At 44.8% G+C, this 25,882-nt stretch overlaps 1 protein-coding gene across 1 annotated transcript; it reads right to left on the bottom strand.

Moving 5' to 3' along the window:
• Window positions 1-7,527: 7,527 nt before the first annotated feature.
• LOC119178386 (uncharacterized) lies at window positions 7,528-15,793 on the bottom strand. Its single transcript, XM_037429590.2, has 2 exons — window positions 15,711-15,793; window positions 7,528-8,932 (listed from the first exon to the last, which is right to left on the bottom strand). Exons 1-2 carry the CDS (start codon window positions 15,720-15,722, stop codon window positions 8,465-8,467), a joined length of 480 nt encoding a protein of 159 aa, XP_037285487.2. The 5' UTR covers window positions 15,723-15,793; the 3' UTR covers window positions 7,528-8,464.
• Between the last annotated feature and the right edge of the window lie 10,089 nt (window positions 15,794-25,882).

Here is a 25,882-nt window from a genome sequence, read left to right as displayed (position 1 = left end):
CTAAAGTACTAAGGCACGTTGCCCGCATACTGGAAAGTACAGGTGAGCTGTACCGTATATAGCCCACAAACAATTCCTTGTATAACTGACGAAGACTTTTCTCTGAAGGGCCCCATCTCAGTCCTGCTATAACACGAAGAACATACACAAAACTGATTAGTTTGTTTCGCAGCACAGTCACATGCTTTGACCAGGACAGGTTGCGATCAATCATGACCCCTAAATAGCGGTGGTGCTTGACCGCGGGAATCACTGCTCCGTGAGCGAAGATTGGGTGCCACAACATTGATTTCTTCGTAAATGCCAATGCAGCACATTTTGCTATTGAAAGTTCTAGGCCCTGGCGACGCAAGTACTTAGATGTTATCGATGTGCCTTGTTGTAGCCTTGCTCGCAGTTGTGGTCGCGTTGCTCCAGATGCTCATATGCATATGTCGTCCGCATACGCACTGATTCTGACAACGTCGGGAAGCTCAGCTTCAAGGCCAATGAGTGCTATGTTAAAAAGCATGGGGCTCAGGACGGCGCCTTGCTGAACTCCATGGCTTATGAGGTGCCTGGCCGTGTCACCGTCAGATGTCGACATAAAAATGGTACGTCCTCTGAGATAGCTCACTATCCATGCGTGTAGTCGGTCACCTACGCTGATGTCTTCAAGTGCGTCAAGAATGGCCTCATGGTGGACGCTATCGTACGCGCCCTTTATATCTAAGAAAATTGCCCCTACCAATCTCCGACGTTGCCTTCCCTTTTCAACAGAAGAAACTAGATCTACAACACCGTCAATAGATGATCGACCTCTACGGAAGCCATTTACAAAATAAGGTAAGCCGACATTATTCTCCAGCAGCCATTCCAATCTTGCCAGCACCATGCGTTCCATCACCTTACCGATGAAACTGGCTAGGGCAATGGGTCTATAAGAAGACAACTCGTGTGAACACTTGCCTGGTTTCAGTAAGGCCACTATGCGGCTGCACTTTCAACTCTCTCGGACTGTCGCTGTTTCCCACGTAGAGTTGTAGAACGACAAGAGAGCCTGCCTTGCTTCCTGGCTGAGGTGATATAGAGCCGAATAAGTAACTCCGTCGGGCTCTGGGGCGGACGACCGTCGGAACGCAGAAATCGCAGCGTCGAGTTCGTGCATTGTGAATGGTAAGTCGAGGTGATCGTCGCTGGATGGCGGTGAGGCTAAACACGAAGGTGATATCGGTGAGGAGGACATACCTACGAGTAAGTGGCAGTAATCTTCTGCAACCTCTACTTCAGGTCGACCTTGCTTTAGAGCCAAAGCTCGGAAAGGGAACAACTGTTGAGTGGGCGTCTGAAGGCTTCGGACAGTTTGCCATATTCGAGACAGGGGTTTTCTGGGATCAAGAGAGTCACAAAATACCCTCCACCGTTGCCTATCGAGCTTAACGAGGTGTCTCAATACACGTCGTTGTGCTTGGCGTGTAGTAGATAGGTCAAATGGTGATTTCGTCCTCCTGTATTTTCTCTCTGCCCAGCGACGGATTGCACGAAGGTATTCGTATTGTGCGTCAAGTTGTGATCTTGGTAGCGACACATTCACAAGTTTCGTATGCGTTGTTAAGGCTGATGCAATGATGCTTTCTATTTCAGATATAGATTGAATGTTCCTGCACTGAGCATTTACAGAAGCTTGGAATCCTGGCCAGTCTACGCTTTTCACAGGCAAGGGAGTCGAACGACGGAATCCTTTTAGCTGTATATATCTAGGGAGATGGTCACTTCCATGTGTTTCAACGTCTACGAACTAACAGGTGGTAGGCAAGAGACTTCTGCTCACAAAACATACGTCTAGACAGCTGCTGTACGATGCGCCACGGAGGTAAGTAGGTGAGCCATTGTTAATAGACATCAGGTCGTGATTGAGCACAAAATCGGCAATGTCCCTACCGCGGGTGTTCATTGAGGCAGAACTCCACATGGGATGATGTGAATTAAAATCCCCAACTAATACATGTGGTCCAGGGCAAGCTTGGAGCACAGACAAAAGATGGGAACAGTCCATGTGGCTTCTAGGAGGAATGTATCCACCAATGATTGATATTGAACGTCGCTTGTGCTTTATAGATAGGCAAATATAGTCGTTAGAAGCATGAGGAGCTACGGTATGTCTCACGTACGTTAAATCTCGACGTACGCATATAATTACTTCGATCATTTCGATCATCACGCGACCACAAAGTGACGTATCCGGAAATCCGAAATGACGACATCATATTCGCCTCACATATTACACCAACGGAAATTTGTATATAAACATCCGTTGTCGAAAGTCAGACAATCGGCTTCGCAAACCTCGTGCGTTCCACTGAATTATAGCAGAGGTGCGCACACGTTCATCGAAGAAAGTCACCATATTGTTTATGGAAGGGTCAGCAGTAGCGGTTCCAGCACGTTGAGGATCTGCACTGCTGTTTTCGCTCCTGGCGTGTGTAGCTCGTTGAGAATGGCACGAATAGATTTCAGTAGATGCTTCAGCATAGTTTGGTTCTTCTCAGTGTCCTGCCTATCATTTTCCGCTTTCTTTGAAGTTGCAGCCCATGATGTGGTCTTTTTTTATTGCTCGGGTCGGTAGCGAAGGCCACTCAGTATCTGAAGCATCGGCGTGCAACGCAGGCGTTGGACCACTTTCTGCATCCCTGGAACGTGGTGCGTACAACATGGTTGTAACGGCCTGAAAATGCGCACGCGTATGTTCATCTGTTGCTGATGGTGATGCATCACTCCTATGTCCACTATGCTTTCGCTGGTGCCTACGTTTTGGACGACGTCTGTGTCGGCGGATGGACGTGAACAGTACAGTTGAATAGTACATAACTCAATGAGTTTCGTTCATTAGTTAAGCAAGAAAAGAAAGCATACGTGTAAATGTATAAACTAGAATATATAGTCAGATGTATATTTGGTATAATCTTCATTTATTTATTTATTTATTGAAAAATACCATGCAGGCCCAAATAAATTTATTAAGGGGGATATTAGTGAATGCGGAAAAAAACTTTTATCGAACAACTATGCAATACAGGTTAAAAAAACAGCATAGTTTGGTGCAACAAAAACTAATGATTCAATAACAATTTTAATGTGTGAAAAACACGGGCCAAGGAATGAAAAAAAACGTAGAAAACACGATCATAACGGGAGAGCTTTAGAACATAACATTCATAACAATTATTTACCTTTCATCATGATCATCATCATAATCAGCCTGATTTCGAACAATGCTGGGCAAAGGCCTCTCCCATGTTTCGCCAATCAAACCCAGTGTTGGGCTTTTTGTTGGCACGTTGAAGCTGCCAACTTTCTAATCTCATCTGTCTACCTATTTTTCTGTTTTCCCCTCACGTGTTTGCTTTCTCATGTAATCCAATCAGTTACCCTCAAGGCTCCACGGTAATCCTACCTACGCGCCTCTTACCCGGCCCATATTCATTTATTCTTCGTGATTCCAACTATGATGTCTTTAACCCCCGTTTGTTCCCTGACCCACTATCTTCTCTTCCTGTCTCCTAAAGTATCACATGTATAATTTTTCTTGCCTATCCTCGCTGTTTCATCCTCAAATGAAGTTGTGCCCTGTTTGTAAACTTCCAGGTTTCTGCTTCAGGTTGAACCTTCAGGGTGGGCTAAAACTCGCTCTTTCGAGAAAAAAAAAACATTGTCCTTATGGCAAAATTTCCTCAAGCTGATAAGCATTTCTTTTTTAACGCCGGTTGTACTTGTAAATCAAGTATGCCTTGTTTTTGTTTTTTAAGAAATATTCTTCGAAGCATATGTAACAAATCTACTATCGGTACAATTCATTTCGTACAATACTTCGTGAATTTCAGAACAAGACGTTGCTTATCGTTTTCTGAATGACCACAAGATCTCCGAATGAATTTTTGTCGTGCGTAGAAAAAATCACATGGACGTTGTGCCAAGCCGCAAGCGGTGCCCGAATGGTTCATCCTTTGTTTTGGCCCATGCGGGATAAGATTCACATCCATAGGTCATTTTAATCTCCACTAATACAGTGTTAAATGAACTATTGTTTCTCTTCCTGATACGACAAGGTGTCTCACTCGGCACAGCAACGCCAAATCATCTCACGCAAGCATTGGAGGCTTCGTTTTCTAAATGGATTCCCTGAGATCTCCTCTAAGCAGCGCAACCGATCTCTTGGCAGACCCCTCTTTTGGGAGAAATAAAGCTTTCATTATCATATAAGACACCAAAAAATTAACAATTTCTACTGCGGGCAAAATGAAATATCCTTTTCTCTACTTGTGCGTCCGTTTCGCACCTCCTTTTGTTCAAGTGCTACGAAAAATATTGCAGTAACCGGGTGTTTATTTAAATGCGTTTTAGTTGTCCAATGCACTCGCTTTGTGGTTTGTGTGAGCGTCTCCTACAATAACAGATACGTAGTGTATATAATTTTTCTCTGTGCTTTGTAGCGTTCGTAGAGTGCTTTGCGTATCAATAAAAATGAGCACTTTTCATTTATTCCAGGAGGCATTGGCGTAAATCATGGATGGTAAGGGGCTGCGTACACCCCTTGGATTCAGGCTGAATGGGGGAGACATCTCTTGCAAGAGTCCTCCTTGAAATGTAGCTCTGGCAGATTATATAAATGAGTTAGTTGACAGTTAAGTATAGAGCATCAGATTTTTTTCGAAAGGCTGATTATTTTCAGTGTGTACTTGTGTTATAACCTTCGGCTGTGTGGGGCTATAGAAATTGCGTAAGCCGCTCGATCGGTTCAAACATGACTTATTGGAGTTGTGCAATACTCGAGCTCGGAGAATATGCTCACTTTCTGAATTTTGTCTCAAAGCAGGTTTTAGTTCTTACGTAAGGTAAAATAAAATCCATATTTAAAGATATGGCCGTCATGGTTTGATCCTGGTTCCCCCTGTGGATTTTCCAGCCTAAAGGCACTGCTTGAGGATGGTATTAAGATAGCATAATAAGTGGCACTTGTGTGTTTGAAAAAAAAATGGCAGATTCCACGTACAGTGAGAATCGATGATATGTGAAGCATGAAGGAGGAATGTTGATTTTACACTGTAAATTCAGCACAACGTTACGAGGTGGAGGTAAATGATGCCGTACATGACTTCAGTGTCATGCTTATTGTGTTTGGATGTGTCGTTCACCTTCGTCATCTATTCACGTCACGTGATACCAAATTTAGTATATGCAGAGCTAGCGAAACGGCCGCGAGCACGCTATCAGCGTGGTGTGTTGTCATGCTCTCACACGACACGCGTGTCAGGATTATCATGTTTGCGCCAATCATATGTTTCGTCATCCATCGATGTCACGTACGGAACACCAAATCTGGTATATGCGGAGCTAGCAAAACGGCCGCGAGCGCATCATGATGGGCCCAATATACTCCAGTGAAGCGTTGACACGCGCGCACACTGGGCACAGCGACGCCATGTTAACAAAACGCGAGCACTCTATAGTCTGACGCCAGGCGTGACCAGCGTCCATCGGCGTGGCCCGACGGCAACCGGCGCGAAATGCGACATGCTGCATTTCTAGCCGATGCGTTACCGAGACAACACTGCGTCTCTCTCTTTTCGTTACGGAGGGATGCCGGACGTGATGAAACGCGCACGCGTCTAAGCAACGCAGCGCAGCGCGCGCCTGCGAGTATATGACTGGACCGGCGCCTGGCGTGGCAATGCCGGCGTGATGCGACGGAATGAACGCCGGCGAGCACGCGCACCGCGTCACGTCGAAATGTATTGGCGCTTTGACTGTGGCATGTAGTCATGTTCTCGCATGACACGCATCTCATGATTATCATGTTTGCGCCAGTAACATACATTCGTCATCCACTGGCGCCACGTAATACCAAATTTGGCATATGGGAAACTAGCGAAACGGCCGTGAGCGCATCATCTGTGTAGCATGTAGTAATCTTGTTACATGACACGCATGTCGTGATTATCATGTTTGGATGTGTCATTTACATATGCCGTCCGTTCCCGTCATGTAATACCGAGCTTGGTACATGTTAAGCTAGCGAAATGGCCGCGAGCGCATCATGAGCATAGCATGTAGTCATGTTGTTACTTGAAACGCATCTCATGTTTATTATCTATCATGTTTGCCCCTGTATCATACCTTCGTCATCCATTCACGTTTCGTAATACCAAATTTGGTAAAAGTGAAGCTAGTGAAACGGCCGCCAGGGCATCATGAGCATGACATATTATCATGTTGTTACATGAGATGAATCTCATGATTATCATGTTTGCACCAGTCACATACCTTTGTCATCCATTCACCTACTTTATTACTCAATTCGGTATATGTGACGCTAGCGAAACGGCCGCGAGCACATAATGAGTGTGGCATGTAGTCATATTGTCACATGACGCACATGTCATGATTTTCAGGTTAGGGTCTGTCGCTTTTGTTCGCCATGCAATCATGCGATACCATATCAGTTTTGCAACTTGACATGTGAACAAAACCACCGCAAGAGCTGCGGGACCATGAAATGTAAATCATGACGTTCATGACCTAAATATTCTGATTTTCATAATATGACTAATCAAATATGTTCTTCATACAGTCATGTTACGCCATACCAAGTTTGGTATCGATACCATTTTGGAAACGGTCAGGAGAGCTTAAAGTCGTTGGCAGCTAAATAGATAGATCGATCGATCGATAGATAGATAGATAGAGAGATAGATCGATAGACAAATAGATAGCGAGATAGATAGATAGATAGATAGATAGATAGATAGATACGCTGAAAGCCTGCGAAGTTCGCTAAAAATGCTTTACATTTAAAAAGTGGGTAACGATTTTCATCACTGGGTAGTGTATACCATGAGAGAGCTAAAAACCGTCCTGGGAGCCTTTAATACACAGACACGCGTGAATGAACTGAAATGGCGTCTGTGTATAGCAAAAGTGGTTAAAGATTTAGAGTACTTAGTACTCTACTATGGGAGAGCATAGAGCCATCCTGTGGGCACAGTCCTGGTTGGACAACCTACCGAGAACCACCAAGAATCGCCAACAGTCTTGCCTCAGAGGGACATGTTCCTCGTCACAATTTTCGAAATCGATAAAATATACTGTGGGCCCAGTTTCTATACCCAGAATATCAATTTCAAAGCTATCTTCGCCAAGAATTTTGTGTTCCCTTAAATAAAAGTGAAAGTTTCGGCCACAAAGACAATTTTTCGTCATTTTCGCCATGCCTGAACTTTAAGTACACCTATCAAAAGAATGGCGAAAGTGTGGATTACAATATTTATTCTCCTGAAAGAACATGCGTGATTAGTTTTTACGAGTTTTTTTTTATTTTTCTCTGCGGTCGAAGGCCTTTCGAGAGAAAAAAATGCTATATGGTAAAGGGAAGAAATTGCGTCTTTTCGCGAAATTTATTTTTGCATGCAATTTAAAATAACCGTAATAAAGCTCGTCACCTATTTTATTTTGCATGTGCATTTTCTTAGCAAAAAAAAAACAAAGCGTCCATTCATTCGCATAAAAACGATTGTCCCAAATTATTCGGTAAGAAAACGACGCTTACCGAAAACGCCATAGTTTGAAGATAGCTTTTTGAAAAAGGCGATTTCAAACTTTTTTTTTTACATCTCTCCGATTGAAATAAAAGACAGCCCGTTCTCTGCAATTGTGTGTAACAAAAAAAAAAACAAAAATCGCATTGTCTCACTGGCTAACAAGTTAAAATGCGACAGAGATGAATGAATAAGCCTATAGATAGTGGCCGCGCCATTCATTATGTGCTTCACATCAGATACAGTACATTAGTATAATTTTACGCGACATAATCAGGAAGCAGGCGTTATTAAAGAACAAATACTCAGCCCTGTTTCATGGTGCGGCCGGCTTTGTCTTGTGGTCAGCCGCTTGGAATACTTAAGTAGACAACCTGTGGCGACGGCCGCTCGGGGCTGCGTGCTCTCATTTACTAGTGCCGCTTCGATGGCGTGTGAACTCTCCTTGCGCGCAATAAAGATGATCGGGGGGAGAATAAGTTAAAGGAGGTATCACTGCAAACATTTCAAACGACAAAATTGTGCAATGCAACCACCAACCGTAATTTTGTAGGGAGTGCCTCAGCTAGAGCTTGTAGAATATCATTGAATAGTGCTTTCACTTCTGGCAACGTTTGGGAAATGGCTGTTGTCTTCATCGAGGCAATTGCTGGATAGAAGACAAGACGAAATGTTGACACCACGCGACAACAGCTTTTCCGGTATTTCATATTTTTAGATAGGGTTCTGACGGACGGCATTCTGCGCCATTTGCTCAGTGCTTCCAAGTGCATAGCGAGCGAGCATAGTGCCTTAAACTCACGTACAATGAACCCTTAGAAATCATGAAGTATTTGTTAAAGTTGCAGACCTTTTCACTGTACAATTTATTTCTATACACAAGAGGACACATTTCAGCCGTGGTAGCCATGACCATGTCCGTGGCTAATAACTTTGTATCCGTATCCGTGGCCGTAACCACCATGACCGTAGCCACCATGACCGTAGCCACCGTGACCGTGTCCGTAGCTAATAACTTTGTACCCGTATCCGTGGCCGTAACCGCCGTGACCGTAGCCACCGTGACCATGTCCGTAGCTAATAACTTTGTGTCCGTAACCGTGGCCGTAACCGCCATGACCGTAGCCGCCGTGACCGTATCCTCCATAACCTCCGTAGCTGCCATATCCACCATAGCCTCCGTAGTAACCGTGGCCGTGTCTACCGTATCCTCCGTAAGCACCGTATCCGCCGTAGCCGTGGCCGTAGCCGCCGTAACCACCGTAGCCACCATAAATGCCATAGCCGCCGTAGCCTCCATAGCCTCCGTAGTATCCAGGCATAGCGGTCGCAACCATGATGCAGAGGGTCAGCAAGGACAGCTAAAAAAGATAAAATATGTTCACTTGACCCGACAAGTGTTTATGCGCATTGTATCAACACTGACATACTACGTTGTTGGCCAACTCCTGTACCGATACCTGAACGTTTTTTCTCCGATTCAAAATAGAGAATCTACGGAAATGTGACTTATATTACAGCACAGAATAAAACCATAAAATTCATATTGAGGGTACATGTACTGTTTGGTAGTAGTCATGGACTACGCGCGCATTTATCCCAGGCTAACTTCCTTAGATATATTGTTTATCATTGCGTGTAAACACGAGATTAAGCACTAGAACCGGCAAATGAGCTGGCGTTCCAGGAACCATGCAGACACAACAAGAAAAAAAATGGAGGTGGTGGTTGGGCTGGCAATGCATGATTCTAGACGGTCGTATATCTGCACTGACTGTCGATCAGCTGCAGGGCCTTGACCTCAGGAATGGTTTCTAGAGAGGCGGCAGGGCTGCTGAAAAGCAAGACAAGCACTAGTACTAATTCTGCTCACATGGGCGACGACGTGCTGTCGGGTCACCAGGACTGCAATGAGGTGGCTCACCGTCGTGCGCAGGGTACTCACGCACCGCGATGGCGGAGGGGCTTCATTGGATTCAGAGAAGGTGGAGTACAGATATCCCTTATTATCATCCTTCTGCGAGATCGTCTCGTACTATAGAAAGCAACCCAGGCGCTTCCCGTCTCTATGCTCATAACTATACAAATCTCAAGCAATCACCCTTATATGTGCTTCAGACGAGGTAATATCCCTCAAGAGGTTTGCTAAGCCGGATCAGCAGCGATATTGACCTACAGTGCCCGGATTACGGGAAAAGCTTTAGCGCTCTAGCGCACAAGCTCTCACATTGTCCTGCTTTACGGGGCATGTTACACAGTAGCGAACAGAAGTGGAAAGAAGCCATCAAAATTCCTGTACTGAGAATGCAATCAATGGCTGTCCAGTGGCCCTTGGAAGAGTAGATAGGCATGACCTCCGGATTCAAACAGGGGAGCAGTCAGCGGTGAGCCGAGGGCCCCAGCGGGTCCTTCCTGGCTAGTTCCTCAGGACCTCAGTGAATTTCTCTGTCTGTCTGTTTGTCTGTATGTATGTATGTATGTATGTATGTATGTATGTATGTATGTATGTATGTATGTATGTATGTATGTATGTATGTATGTATGTATGTATGTATGTATGTATGTATGTATGTATGTATGTATGTATGTATATGTATATGTATATATGTGTGTGTGTGTGTGTGTATGTATGTATGTATGTATGTATGTATGTATGTATGTATGTATGTATGTATGTATGTATGTATGTATGTATGTATGTATGTATGTATGTATGTATGTATGTATGTATGTTTCGATCGCTGTGTCGATGTCTGTTTAGATCGCGGCTATGCAGGTCATTCGGCGAAATGATGTGCGACTTTAGGTCTTGCACTTTCCTGATCTGTACTTTTGAAGAAATAAGGTTCATGATAAAAGGCGGTGGGCGTGCGAACACAGGCACTTAGAGCAGTCAAGATAATGCAAGTGCCCATGCGTTGTCCCGAATTTTTCTCTGGTGTGTGCTTGTTTGGACTCCAAGCGTATTTTATCCCGAATGCCCTCACCACCCCCCAGTCTTTTCTCATTCAAAACAAGATTTCTCATTCAAAACAAACTCAGTCTTTTCTCATTCAAAACAAGATTTGGTTTCTTCGAGCATTGCAATATTGCACTGTGAAACTGTGCAAAGCGCAGGAAAAAAGAAACAATGCATTGGATGAAATTCGTAATGAGATCAACATAGAAGTACGACAACATTTCGCTTTGGTCATGTCTTATGCTGAGGGGCATCTTCTGAATAGTCTAGTCTAAACATTTGTTATCTGACTTTACATGACTGATCCCTGCTTTCTTGAAACTCTTTGCGTTCCTAAGCTTCTTCGTTCCACAAATGTAAAATTTAGAATTGTACATGAGTGTAGTGATGACTATGAGCAACAAAGTTATTAAATGCGATGCATTTCTTAGCAAACTTCGGGGACGTTCAGCGTATCTATCTATCTATCTATCTATCTATCTATCTATCTATCTATCTATCTATCTATCTATCTATCTATCTATCTATCTATCTATCTATCTATCTATCTATCTATCTATCTATCTATCTATCTATCTATCTATCTATCTGTCTGTCTGTCTGTCTGTCTGTCTGTCTGTCTGTCTGTCTGTCTGTCTGTCTGTCTGTCTGTCTGTCTGTCTGTCTGTCTGTCTGTCTGTCTGTCTATCTATCTATCTATCTATCTATCTATCTATCTATCTATCTATCTATCTATCTATCTATCTATCTATCTATCTATCTAATCTATCTATCTATCTATCTATCTATCTATCTATCTATCTATCTATCTATCTATCTATCTATCTATCTATCTATCTATCTATCTATCTATCTATCTATCTATCTATCTATCTATCTATCTATCTATCTATCTATCTATCTATCTATCTATCTATCTATCTATCTATCTATCTATCTATCTATCTATCTATCTATCTATCTATCTATCTATGTAACCACCTACGCCTTTTAGCTCTCCTGGCCGTTTCGATAACGCTATCGATACCAAACTTAGTATGGCCTAACATGGCTGTATGAAGAACATATTTGATTAGTCATATTATGAAAATCATGATATTTAGGTCATGAACGTCATGATTCACATTTCATGGTCCCGCAGCTCTTGTGGTGGTTTCGTTCACATGTCAAGTTGCAAAACTGATATGGTATCGCATAATTGCATGGCGAACGAAAGCGACAGACCTTAACCTGAAAATCATGACATGTGCGTCATGTAACAATATGACTACATGCCACACTCATTATGTGTTCGCGGCCGTTTTGCTAGCGTCACATATACCAAACTCGGTATTAAAGTACGTGAATAGATGACGAATGTATGTGACTAGTTTAAACATGATAATCATGTGATACGTGTCATGTAACAACATGACTCATGATGGGCTTGATTGATTGATTGATTGATATGTGGGGTGTAACGTCCCAAAACCACCATATGATTATGAGAGACGCCGTAGTGGAGGGCTTCGGAAATTTCGACCACCTGTGGTTCTTTAACGTGCACCCAAATCTGAGTAGACTCATGATGGGCTCATGGTGGGCTGGCGCCCGTTTCGCTAACTTCACATCTACCAAACTCGGTATTACGTGACGCGAACGGACGACATAGGTAAATGACACATTCAAAAATGATAATCACGGCATGCGTGTCATGTAGCAACATAACTACATGGCACAGTGATTATGCGCTCGCGGCCGTTTCGCGAGCTTCACATGTGCCAAATTTAGTATTACGTGACGCCAATAAATGACGGAGGTATGTGATTGGTGCAAACATGATAATCATGAGATGAGTGTCATGTGAGAACATGTATACGTGCCACAGTCAAGGCGCCAATACATTTCGACGTCACGCGGTGCGCGTGCTCGCCGGCGTTCATTTTGTCGCGTCACGCTGGCGTTACCACTCCAGGCGCCGGTCTTGCCATATACTCGCAGGCGCACGCCGCGCTGCGTTGCTTTGACGTATGCGCGTTTCAGCGCGTCCAGTGTCCCTCTGCCACGAAAAAAGGGAGATGCACGTTATCTGGGTAACGCATCGGGGCGAAATGCACCATGCCGCATTTCGTGTCGATTGCCGTCGGGCATCGCAGACGGGCGCTTGTCGCTCCTGGTGTCAGATTATAGGGTGCTCGCGCTTTGCTAACATGGAAGCAAGCATTCTACCCCTCAACCACTTCGGTGGAACATGGCGTCACTGTGCCCAGTGTGCGCGCGCGTCAACGCTACATTGGAGTATATTGGGCCCTTCATGACCTGCTTGCGGCCGTTTCGCTAGCTCCACATATACCATATTTGTTGTTGCGTGACGTCAATGAATGATGAAATATATGACTGGTGCAAACATGATAATCCTGACAGGCGTGTCATGTAAGAACATGGCAACAGACCACGCTCATTGCGTGCGCGCGGCTGTTTCGGTTGCTCCATCATCATCAGCCTGACTACGTCCACTGCAGGACAAAGGCCTCTCCCATGTTCCGCCAGTTAACCCGGTCCTGTGCTTGCTGCTGCGAATTTATACCCGCAAACTTCTTAATCTCATCTGCCCACCTAATCTTCTTTCTCCCCCTAACCCGCTTCCCATCTCTGGGAATTCAGTTAGTTACCCTTAATGACCATCGGTTATCCTGTCTACGCGCTACATGCCCGGCCCATGTCCCTTTCCTCTTCTTTATTTCAACTATGATATCCTTAACCCCCGTTCGTCCCCTAATCTTCTCTGCTCTCTTCTTGTCTCTTAAGGTTACACCTACCATTTTTCTTTCTATTGCTCGCTGCGTCGTCCTCAATTTAAGCTGAACCCTCTTTGTAAGTCTCCAGGTTTCTGCTCCGTAGCTAAGTACCGGCAAGATACAGCTGATATACACCTTCCTCTTGAGAGATAGTGGCGATCTACCTGTCATAATTTGAGAGTGCTTGCCGAATGTGCTCCACCCCATTCTTATTCTTCCAGTTACTTCAATCTCGTGGTTCGGCTCTGCGGTTATTACCTGCCCTAAGTAGACATAGTCTTTTACAACTTCAAGTGCACTATTACCTATCTCGAAGCGCTGCTCCTTTCCGAGGTTGTTGTACATTACTGTCGTTTTCTGCAGATTAATTTTAAGACCCACTTTTCTACTCTCCTTGTCTAACTCCGTATTCATGAGTTGCAATTCGTCCCCTGAGTTACTCAGCAATGCAATGTCATCGGCGAAGCGCAGGTTACTGAGGTACTCTCCATTAACTCTTATCCCTAACTGTTCCCATTCTAGGCTTCTGAAAACCTCCTGTAAGCACGCGGTAAATAGCATTGGGGAGATTGTGTCCCCCTGCCTTACACCCTTCTTTATTGGTATTCTGTTGCTTTCTTTATGAAGCACTATGGTAGCAGTTGATCCCCTGTAGATTTCTTCCAGAATGTTTTTATATACTTCATCTACGCCCTGATTCCGCAGTGTCTGCATGACGGCTGATATTTCTACTGAATCAAACGCCTTTTCGTAATCTGTGAAGGCTATGTATAGTGGTTGGTTATACTCTGAGAATTTCTCTATTACCTGATTGATAGTGTTAATGTGGTCAATTGTTGATTAGCCTGTTCGAAATCCTGCTTGTTCCTTCGGTTGATTGAATTCTAATGTTTTCTTTACTCTGTTAGCAATTACCTTTGTAAATAGCTTGTATACTACAAAGAGCAAGCTGACCGGCCTGTAATTCTTCAAGTCCTTGTCATCTCCTTTCTTATGTATTAAGATGATGTTGGCGTTCTTCCAAGACTCTGGTACTGTTCCCGTCAGGAGACACCTCGTAAACAGGGTGGCTAGTTTTTCTAACACAATCTGTCCTCCATCTTTCAGCAGATCTGATGTTACCTGATCCTCACCAGCAGCTTTGCCTCTTTGCATGCTCTCCAAAGCATTTCTGTCTTCTTCTATCATTACTGGTGGTGTGTCATCTGGGTTACTGCTAGTTCTTATAGTATTAAGGTCGTGGTTGTCTCGGCTACTGTACAGATCTCTGTAAAACTCTTCCGCTATTTTAACTATCCTATCTATATTGGTAGTTACTTTGCCTTCTTTGTCCCTTAGTGAATACATCCGACTTTTGCCTATCCCAAGTTTCCTCTTCACTGCTTTGACGCTTTCTTCGTTTTTCAGAGCGTGTTCAATTCTCTCCATGTTATACCTTCTTACATCGCATACCTTACGTCTAATAATCAACTTCGAAAGCTCTGTCAGTTCTATTTTGTCTGTTGTACTTAACACTTTCATGATTTGACGCTTCTTAATTAGGTTCTTTGTTTCCTGGGAAAGCTTGCCAGTGTCCTGTCTAACTACCCTGCCTCCAACTCCTACTGCACACTCCGTAATGATACTCGTCAGATTATCATTCATTGTATCTACGCTAAAGTTGGTTTCCTCACTAAGAGCCGAGTACCTGTTCTGCAGCGACACTCTGAATTCCTGTACTTTCCCTCTCAGTGCTAGCTCATTGATTGGCTTCTTGCGTATCAGTTTCTGTTGTTCCTTCTTCAAGCCTAGGCGAATTCGAGACCGTACCATTCTATGGTCACTGCATCGTACCTTGCCAACCACTTCCACATCCTGCACGATTCCTGGGTGTGCAGTCATTATAAAGTCTATTTCGTTCTTATTTTCGCCATTAGAGCTCCTCCATGTCCACTTGCGGTTTTCTCGTTTTCGGTAGAAGGTATTCAAAATCCGTAAATTATTGCGTTCTGCGAATTCTCTTAGTAGCTCTCCTCTGGCGTGTCTAGTGCCGATGCCATAATCTCCTTGCTCCACATACACAAAATTTGGTATCACATGACGTGAATAGATGACGAAGGTAAAAGGCACATGCAAGCATGATAATCATGGCACGGAAGTCATGTACGGCATCATTTACCTTCACGTCGTAACGTTGTACTGATTTGAAAGTGACGTATCAACATTTATCATTCGTGCTTCGCATGTGATCCAATCCCAGTGTGCGTGGGATTTGCCATTTTTTTTTACAACCAACTTGAACTGATGTGGTAGAAAAATTCTGTGTTAAGATAAAGCATTATTTTCAAATTCTGCTCACGCTTGCATGCAATTTAGCTGAACAAGGGTTGGCGTTCACGATCGATTCTACAGTTTGTGTCTTACCGAGGTCTTCATTTTTCTCCCGTTTAGGTTGGCTGGTGATGCGGATTATCCGAGAGTGGTCTTTTGCACTGCAGGCAAAGATCGGTCGGTGTGTCGGCATTAACCGATAGTGCTGGTATATATACGACAATACCCCTCACTTCGTATTTTACCCCCTTTCTTTCAAAATTCTAGAGTCAAAGCGTCATGCCAGGTAAAAAGATCCGAGAAGAAGTATACAACCACAAGTGTGCGGCCAGACTGCGAAAATTGGCGGAAGCATTTTGCTACCGTGTCCGATAATTCTTTTCTTGTCTGTTTCTTTCTATTTCTCATTTATGATTGTGTCGAATGAATAAAAATAAAATTTATCAAAATAGAACGAAAATAAAAAGGACACCCCAACCTGCGTTGCACTGAAAGTCGTAATTGGGGTGCTGCTTGCAGATCAAGCGAATAAATAAAACGCCAATGCATTGTAGCCTATATAAAGCGAGGCATTTGTTACAACGCTAAGCCCTCTCACGTTTCCAGTTGAACGCCAGCAGCAAGTGGAATGGTTCTGTTAACCTTGTCCCTTTCCGCCATTCTGCCGTATATTTTCGAGTGTATGCGGGTTTCTCGGGCATGGCCTATTATAAGCCTGATCATTGAAAGAATGAGAACAGAGACAGACAGGAAGAGACATGGAGGGAGAAAATGAAAGGGATACAAAGAAAGAGGCACATTGTGGCAAACAAAGGATTCCTCGTGAGACAGGGTTTGAACTCGAGTACCCTTGACCCGATTGCAATCGCGTGCGACCAACAAGGCAATCTCGGGCCACTAGTGGAGCATACTCTAGTCTTCAGTGCAATAGTGTAGCAAGAGAGAGAGAAAAAGAAGAGATGATATGGTGACAAGGTGAGAAAGGAGAGGGGTGAGAACGAAGCACTGCGTAGAAAGGGGAGAAATAGTGGGAAAGAAATGGAGAGGAAGATAGAGAAAAAAATAGAACAATCAGGCATCAAACACACACACATATATATATATATATATATATATATATATATATATATATATATATATATATATATATATATATATATATATATATATATATATATATATATATATATATATATATATAGTGGGAGTAATAATTCAATGGGCCAGTTAGTCTTCGTGAAGGTATGGGAAACGGCAGAACGGGAGCGTTGTCAACAAGGATAAATCTATTTATTTCCCAACAGTCTCGTGAGGGGTCCTCCCTTCATCAGGGCATGAGTTATACTCATCCCCTGATAGAAAGGACGACCCCTCCCGAAACTGTTGGGAAATAAATATATTTTATCCTTGTTGACAACGCTCCCATTGTGCCACATATATATATATATATATATATATATATATATATATATATATATATATATATATATATATATATATATATATATATATATATATATATATATATATATATATATATATATATATATATATATATATATATATATATATATATATATGTATATATATATTTATATATATATTTATATATATATATATATTCGGATCCTGCCCACGGCAAGTTATGTTTTCACCCACTTTTCTTCATATATACATTAAAATGTGGTCTCATATCTTCCCCTATACTTTCCTTGGCATTATTTTCTGTTAGATCTCATTCATATTGTGTAAAACACGGGAAAACGAGAGCTTAGGTATTCAATTCTTTCCTTATTCATTAACGAGGGTCTCGTACTGGCAGACTTAGTGCCTTTAGGCTGTATACGAGGGACTATGGGTCAGCTGGGTCATTTTACGAGGGACTATGGGTCAGTTCACGTGCTACGTGACGCCAAACAGGTTCAAAAGAGTGTGCCACACTCGCCGCCATGGCTACTGGTGGCGCTGAATGACACTCCCACGTTTAATTCACATATAAACCCTATAAAGTTGCTGGGGGGATAGCTGACGTGGTAGCTCAGTGGTAGAGCATCGAACGCGTTATTCAAAGGCCGTAGGTTCGATTCCTGCTCACGCCTGGCTATTTTTTCACCCACTTTTCTTTCTTTTTATTGACATTCTATTTGTTCCAATAACTTCCTCTATACACTTTCGGCATTACTGTCTGTTAGATCTCATTAATATTGTGTCAGAAACACGGAAAAACGAGCCCTTAGGTATACAGTTCTTTCCCTTATATATATATTGTTCCCCTTGGTTCAACAACCCCTAGAAAATGAAACATTCATGATACCGGTCCTCGAATACAGAAGTAAAGTCTGGTTTGCTCACCTCGCCACTAACTTATAAATACAAAAGCAATACAGAGCAAGGCTGCACGATTTATCCACAACATATTTAGGCGTGAGAACTCACCCTTTAACCTTAAAAGTATTTGCGGACTTTTTACTCAAGAAGTACAAGCGGAAAAGGCACGTTTTATTTTTTTATCAGTTCCGGCCCAGTCATTTTAAAACGTACATTTAAAACTGTGCTTGTTATTGGCAAACAAAAGGCATCAGTCAGAAAAATAGAAACACATTAGTACGATACAAATGCAACACTGATGCCCTTAAATATTCTTTTCTTGTGGTGACCAGTCATGAATACTATATGGTGGCACATGACATTTCTAACACCGAGTCTTAGTTTCAGTTCGAGTGGAAGAAAAAAAGAACATGTATAGCAGGTTCAAATGACTTATGAAGAATATTTAAACCAGCATGTACTTCTATGGGCTGTAAGTAGTTGTGTAAGCAGCCTTTACGGTTCAACTTGCCGTTTCATATGCACTTTTGTTTTGTTTATATATGATATACTCCAAATACTGCTCATGTGTGAAGTGCAAACTTGATGTTACTATGTTCTTCTGTGTTGATGATATGTTACTAGGATGAGCAATCATATAATACACACACACACACACACACACACACACAAACACACACACACACACACACACACACACACACACACGCACACACACACACATGACCGAGACCACAAAAACTTAAATGACATCCTCCCTTACGTCACGTTTGCTTACAACACCTCTGTGCAAGAAACAATTGGATTCACACCATTCCGGTTGCTTCACGACAGGGAGGTCACTACAAGGCTGGATGCCATGTTTCTACCAGACAGGCACTAGATTAGTGTCAAGACGAACGAATTTATCAGACTGGCAGAGGCAGCTCGTAAGCTTGCAGTGGATGCCCCACCGCGGTGGTCAAGTGGCTAATGTACTCGGCTGCTGACCCGCAGGTCGCGGGCTCGAATCCCGGCTGCGGCGGCTGCATTTCCGATGCAGGCGGAAATGCTGTAGGCCCGTGTGCTCAGATTTGGGTGCACGTTAAAGAACCCCAGGTGGTTGAAATTTCCGGAGCCCTCCATTACGGCGTCTCTCATAATCGTATGGTGGTTTTGGGACGTAAAACCCCACATATCAATCAAGCTTGCAGTTGAACGAATCCGTAAGCAACAACGCATCGACTCACTGCGGTACAATGCTCGTCGTCGCGATGTCTCTTACCAACCCGGAGAACGAGTATGGTTGTGGACTCCCATTCGACAATGGAGCCGGTCGGAAAAGTTGTTACACCGCTATTTCGGCCCCTATAGAGTTCTCCGTCGTCTCAACGAAGTGAACTACGAGGTTCCTGACGAGGACATGGCTCGTCAATCTCACCGTTCACAACAGCCACACGTCGTCCGTGTTTCGGGGATGAAACCGTTTTACAAATGCTGACTATTCGTCCAACTCCCTTGAGTAGACTTAGAGTGATTATGAATACCCCATTGTGTACTGCTTATCGTATGTGTTTTCTTTTCATCTGGTAATTATGTTTTGACATCGGGATGACGTTCTTTGGGAATGGGTAATGACACTAGTAGGGATGACGTTCTTTGGGAATGGGGTAATGCCACAAGTACAAGTTCTGGAAGTATTATTTCCACAGATCCTGGCAGGCTTGTATGTGCCGCTCTTCAAAAGAGGACGAAGATGCGCGTGACGAGAAAAACGACAAAGTCGTATTGCCGTTGTTCGAATCAGTTTGACGTCCTTGTGTGCCGTTATCTAGAGGTTGCAGTTACGGTGCAACGTGACAATATAAAGAGAAACTAAAGAAACAAATGCTATACGCATGTACGATAGTCCGTATAATGTCGGGTGAGAGGTCCAGAGAGAGTCCTTGGTCAGCTGAACGGATGATTGAAATGCTCCAGAGGTCGAGGCTGAGAGTATCATTGTGGGCGAGGGGTTCTGGGTGTCCTAGGACAGGCTCAGTAATAGAAACACAGAATCTTGTAAGCAGGAGACATCGGTCACAGCGCTGAGGACAATGACCCATAGCGCCTGCGTTCACGTATCCAGCGCTGCTTGACTCTGCACGAAAGTTCAGGTGGTGCGCTTTGGCTCAAGCCTGTAGCATGTCGATGGAAAGTGCCGTGAACTCTGACGTCACAGACTACAATGATGAAGAGGCCGTCGGAAGTCTCCCAATGCTGGCACCAAAAAGCTGGTTTTACTGCTTCTTTTAACTGCCGTTATCAAACACAGGTGTCCGGGTCCCGCCATGGACAGACGCTTACTGATAGGCGACTCAGGAAGGCATTCATTGAGACCAGCATATTGGCCCGTTCGAGACAGTCCAGGCGCTGCGTCTACGTCACGTGAAGGATACCAATCATAGGTGCCGAACTGTAGAGTGCTGTCTTCTGAGTAGTCATGCAGTAAGTATATAGGTTGAGAAGTCAAGGGGTGAGAGGAAGGACACCAATCCTTCATGCCGAGCGTCTTGACCTTGCCGGAAGGTCGGCGGCGATGTTCCTTGTCAGGGAGAACGTCCTCGGTGTCTTGACGGCTGGTGGAAGATTCCGAACCTGGGAATTGCAACCCGTATGCATGTGGTGGATGGTCGGTTTGAATGAATGGTGATGTCTCCGGAATCGGTGGCAGCATGCGAGACGTGGTCCACAGGAAATTTCACGGCATGCGGAATTTCAGCAACCGTATAGTCTGCAGTGACATAGCTGCCACTTGTCATCGCTGAGTCGAAATACGCATATATGGCCAGCGTGGACTACGGAGTACCATGCTTCCATGTGGGCTGGTCGTTGATTCTAGAAACTCGGGCTTCGTCGTTATGTTGGCCGGGCGTAGTATGGTAAGCGCTTGAAAGGCGCCGTGAGGATGAGTCCCTAACCACACGTACTGTGTGGTTAGGGTCATGTGGGGCCTCTGCTTAGTGGCGTCGCGGGCTTTCACAGGTGTTAGTACAGGCGTGCACTCTGCAGGCGATTGAGCTGGCTTGGCTGAAGTCGTTGGATTGCCTAGGACAGAGTGTGCAGCGGAGCAGGTTTCTGCAGTGAATGCGACGGTGCACGGAGTAGCGGCCGGTGTTGAAACCATAATTGAAAATCCATAGTTCAGGAATAGTAGACGGCCAGACCGTGGCGACGAACCCGTGCCGAGGTCACAGGTTTATTCGGGATTCTGGGGTAGGTGGAGTCGCGGCTGTTGCGTCCAGCGGGGCCAAAAGCCAGAGCATTCTCAATTCCACGTGGCTCGTGCTTCACGAGCCACATGGAATTCAGAATTCCACGTGGCTCGTGAAGAATTCCACGAAGTCCCCTTTGTGCCATTGCACAAAGGGGGCTTCGATGCCGACATTACTTCCATCTGTATGCACATCAGTGGCGGCGTTTTTGTCAAAATTACCCGAAATTGGAGGAGACTCGAGGCATCGTTGTAGCTCGCAAAAAGCTTCGTGCCGTTCTAAGGCCCACACAACAGCAACGTTGTCTCTCATGAGTTGGTGTAAGGGTTCTGCTATTTTCGAAAAGTTCGAAGCTAACGACGATAGCATGCACAATAGCCCAGAAAACGGCGTACATCGTGTTTGTTCACTGGAGTTGTGCAAGTAGTGACAGCCAGTGTTTTCTTGGGGGTCTAGGCGAATTTCCTCACTGTAGACGACATGGCCGAGAAACTTGAGCTCCTCGTAGCCGAAGTGACATTTTTCGGGCTTGAGCTGTTCGGAGCGCCTCAAACATTGCACGAAGACGCTGAAGATGCTACTAGAAAGTCGATGAAAAAACGACGACGTGATCTAAACAGACAAGACACGACTGCCCCTTGAGACCGGACAAAACTGTGTCCATCATTCGTTAAAAAGTCGCGGAATCAGAGCAGAGTCCAAAAGAAAGCACCTTGTTGAATTCGAAGACCCCGTCAAGAGTAATGAAAGCGGTCTTTTCCAAATCACGCTCATCGACCTCAATTTGTCAATTACCACTGCGTATAATAATAAATGAAAATATCGGGTGTTTTAAGGCGGCCGAGTGAGTCGTCGATGCAAGGAAGCGAATAAGCATATTTCTTTCTCACGGAGTTCAGTTTGCGATAATAAATACAGAAACGCAATGTGCCGTCTTTCTCACCAAAACAACTGATGATGCCCATGGACTTGTAGATGGCTGAATGATGTCATCAGCAAGGAATTGTTGAACTTGGTGGTGGATGGCGTCGTGTTCTCTGCGGGAAACTCAATACGCATGTTGTCAAATAGGCCTTTCGTTGAGCTCTGTTTTGATTCTGTGCTTCGCGACGGGTGTCCAATCCCTGCAGGGGCGTCTGCGTAAGCAGGCGTTTGGTGTGTAGCGACGCCACGGACCCGAGCTAACGGGGGGGTTTCGGCTTCCTCCCACGCCTAGCTGTGCGTGCCGGAGCCGTGTCCGGGAAAAAGGGGATCCTGGGGGTTGAGCTGACGCTGGGTGTTTGGACCTTTAGGGCCCCTCGACAGAGGCAACACACACTTTTGGCCCAGGCTTCACGTAGACGGCACCCCTGGGCTGACCCACCCAGGGGAAACTGGCAGTAGTCTTTTCCTATTTCTCTCTCTCCCCTGATCTTCGTCTTTTGTTCTCTTTCAATCTTTCCTGTCATCTCCTGACTTCTGTTTCCTTCCATCCTCCAGGCGGCAAGGGTTAACCTTGTGTAGTTACCCAACCTTGAGTAGTTATATTCGGTGATAGCGGTGATACACGGCTGGCGTCTCCAAGTGTTTACTATTCAACCTTGTAGTGTCCCCTTGTTGGGCTCGGTTGTGGGTGGCCACCATCACCGCCGAACTTTAAACAATCTGTATGGCTAACATTTTCCCTCCTCTTCCTGATCGCCACCCGAAAAGGTGGCGCACCAAAGACCCGTTCCTCCTTTCAAAACCAAAGCAATCTTTCCCCAAGTTTCATGTCGTACATAGCCAGAAAGAAAACAAAACAGTCCGAGTAATCTCACTCTTTCTTGTCTCAAAAACACTCACAGAAGCAATCGGCCCATGATATCGTGTAACCAAGTTGGGAAGCGGCGCCCTCCTTTTAGAGGTTCGCGACGAGCTGCAATATGACAATTTACGTAAACTGGTAGCGTTTGGGGATGTCCCAGTTTCCGTAGGCCCCCAAAGGTCCTCGAACACAGTCCGCGGTGTCATATCTGATGACAACCTTCTTGGATTATCAGAGAGTGAATAATTGGAAGGCTGGCAAGATCAGAATGTAGTGAAGGTTCAAAGAATAGTAATACGACGAGACGAAAAAGAAACACCAACGAAACATATATTTATCACCTTTGGTGCTAGCGATTGACCCGATTCAATCGAAACCGGCTACTGCAAGCTTCGACTAAGGCCCTACGTACCAAATCCTCGTACGTATTTCAAATGTCCGCGCTTTGGACACGGATCGCAAAGCTGCAGAAGACGCGCGACTTGCGCAAACTGTAGCTCCAACGAACACCCATCGGACAATTGTACTGCTGCAGCCCACTGTGCAAATCGCGAAGGAGACCATCCCGCCTACTCGCGAACGTGCCCGTCCTAGAAAAAGGAAAAACAATATCTTCAACTCAAAGTTAAATTCAATCTGTCTTTTCAAGAGGTGCGCCAGCACTTCTCCCTCCATAACAATCACTCTCCTTCTTTTGCAGATGTGCCGCGCCAGGGTGCCGCGCCACATCTTTCCGCGTCTGTGAATGTAACACAAAGTGTGACCGTGGTCGCGTCATCTGCGCCCAAGGCTGGAGTAGCCTGTGCTGCTCCGCCTCCTGCCAAACAGGTTCAGCAGACTTCAGAGTCTGCTGGACCCCGGACCACCGCACCTGCAGTTACGTCCGAGACTTCTGTGAATGCGCCTGCTCATCAGGCACCATCCGCCACCTCACAGGAGGTGATGGATACAAGTCCCACTCCTCCGGCACCTCAGACGCCAACGGATAGGTACAACTCTTTGGAGCGCGCCCAGATAGAAAATTGTCAAATTACGGGGCCCCCAAAAGACCCTGTAACCTGAAGTGGCGCTTTTTGTACACACAGCACCACACATATATAATATGACACATATAATACAGTGGAACATGAAAGGCCTGCGCAGGAACCTTGAGGATATCCAAAAACTTTTACACAAACATACACCGAAAGTGCTGTGTGTGCAAGAAACACACTTAAAATCAAGACACACTAACTTTCTTCGAAATTACGGTATCTTTCGAAAGGACCGAGATGATGCAGTCACCTCATCCGGTGGTGTTGCCATAATCGTTAATCAAGGAACAGCCTGTACACTTTTACCCCTTCAGACATCCCTGGAAGCAGTAGCTGTCCGAGCTGTCATCTTCAACAAATTTGTAACAATCTGCAGTATATACATACCGCCCCACCATCAACTGCTAAGCACGAGTTTCAGTCGCTAATAGCTGAACTTCCAGAACTATCTCGTCCTAGGGGACTTTAATCCTCGTAGTAGCCTATGGGGTGACTCACTTCGATGCGCGAGGTGGCCTGATTGAACAGTTCTTTTTTTCTTCTGGTGCGTGCCTGCTGAATCGGAAAGAGCCAACATGTTACAACATCACTAACAGTACGTACTCAAACATAGACCTCAGCATAACATCCCCATCACTCCGGCCTCTACTTAAATGGGAAGTCATTAATAATTCATACGGTACTGCCCATTTTTCTATCAATATCAGCACATCAATAACAAATATATGTCCTGCACAGGTTCCCAAATGGCTCACCAACAAAGCCGATAGGGAACAGTATCAAACAATGACTCTCCTAACTTGGACTGACATGGGGGGGATAAGCGTAGAAGCTGCTGTGAGCTACCTAACAGCCTTTTTGATTGATGCTGCAACGAAATGTATACCACAGACATGTGGGCCGTCAGGCAAACGACGAGTCCTATGGTGGAATAACGACTGCCGTAATGCGCGCAAAGAACAAAATGAGGCATGGAAGGTCCTGCAGCCGCTACACTCGCCTACAGCCGCCTACTCCCTACAGCCGAGAATCTTATAAGCTTTAAGAAGATCAAGTCGCAAGGAAGGAGGGTGCGCCGAAAAGCGAGAAGAGAAGGTTGGCATAAATTCTTATACAAGAAATAATTCATACACAGATGAGGCGAGAGTCTGGAACATAGTGAGGTAGCAGAACGACAAGTACACACACTTCCTCTAGTGAACACGCAAACGGAGAGCTTGGAAGACGAGGTGAACACTCTTGGGGAGCACTTCCAGCAGGTCTCCAGCTCATCACGCTATAGTAAAGCGTTCCCACGATACAAAACCAGAATAGAAAAACAGAGATTAGAGCGCAAACCCACAACACATGAGGCATACAATGAACATTTCCGTTTGGCTGAACTACAAGTCTCCCTTACCTGGTGCAATAAATCTACCCCCGGCCCGGACCGTGTGGCATATGAAATGTTAAAACACTTGCCCACTGAAACCCAGAAAGCTCTGCTCTATCTGCACAAGCGATACGGTCTTCCGGCGAGCTACCTTCAGCCTGGAAGGAAGCTATCGTTAACCCAATTCTAAAACAAGGCAAGGACCCGGCCTCACTTTCCAGCTACAGGCCAATAGCGTTAACCAGCTGTCTTTTTAAGGTCTTTGAGAAAATAATTAACAGGCGCCTGATGCACTTCCTTGAAATTAATGGCCTACTTGACCCATACCAGTGTGGGTTTCGAGATGCTCGGTCCACCACTGACCATCTTGTCTGTATCGAAGCACAAATTCGCGACGTTTTTTTTCATAAGCAATTTTTTCTTTCTGCGTTCCTCGATATAGGAAAGGCATATGACACTACATGGAGCTTTGGCATATTGCGAGACCAGTCACATTTAGGTGTGCAGGGCAG

The sequence above is a fragment of the Rhipicephalus microplus genome, chromosome 1, assembly GCF_043290135.1.
Source record: "Rhipicephalus microplus isolate Deutch F79 chromosome 1, USDA_Rmic, whole genome shotgun sequence".
Classification (NCBI taxonomy): domain Eukaryota; kingdom Metazoa; phylum Arthropoda; class Arachnida; order Ixodida; family Ixodidae; genus Rhipicephalus; species Rhipicephalus microplus.
This window is presented reverse-complemented; position numbering and strand designations above follow the sequence as displayed.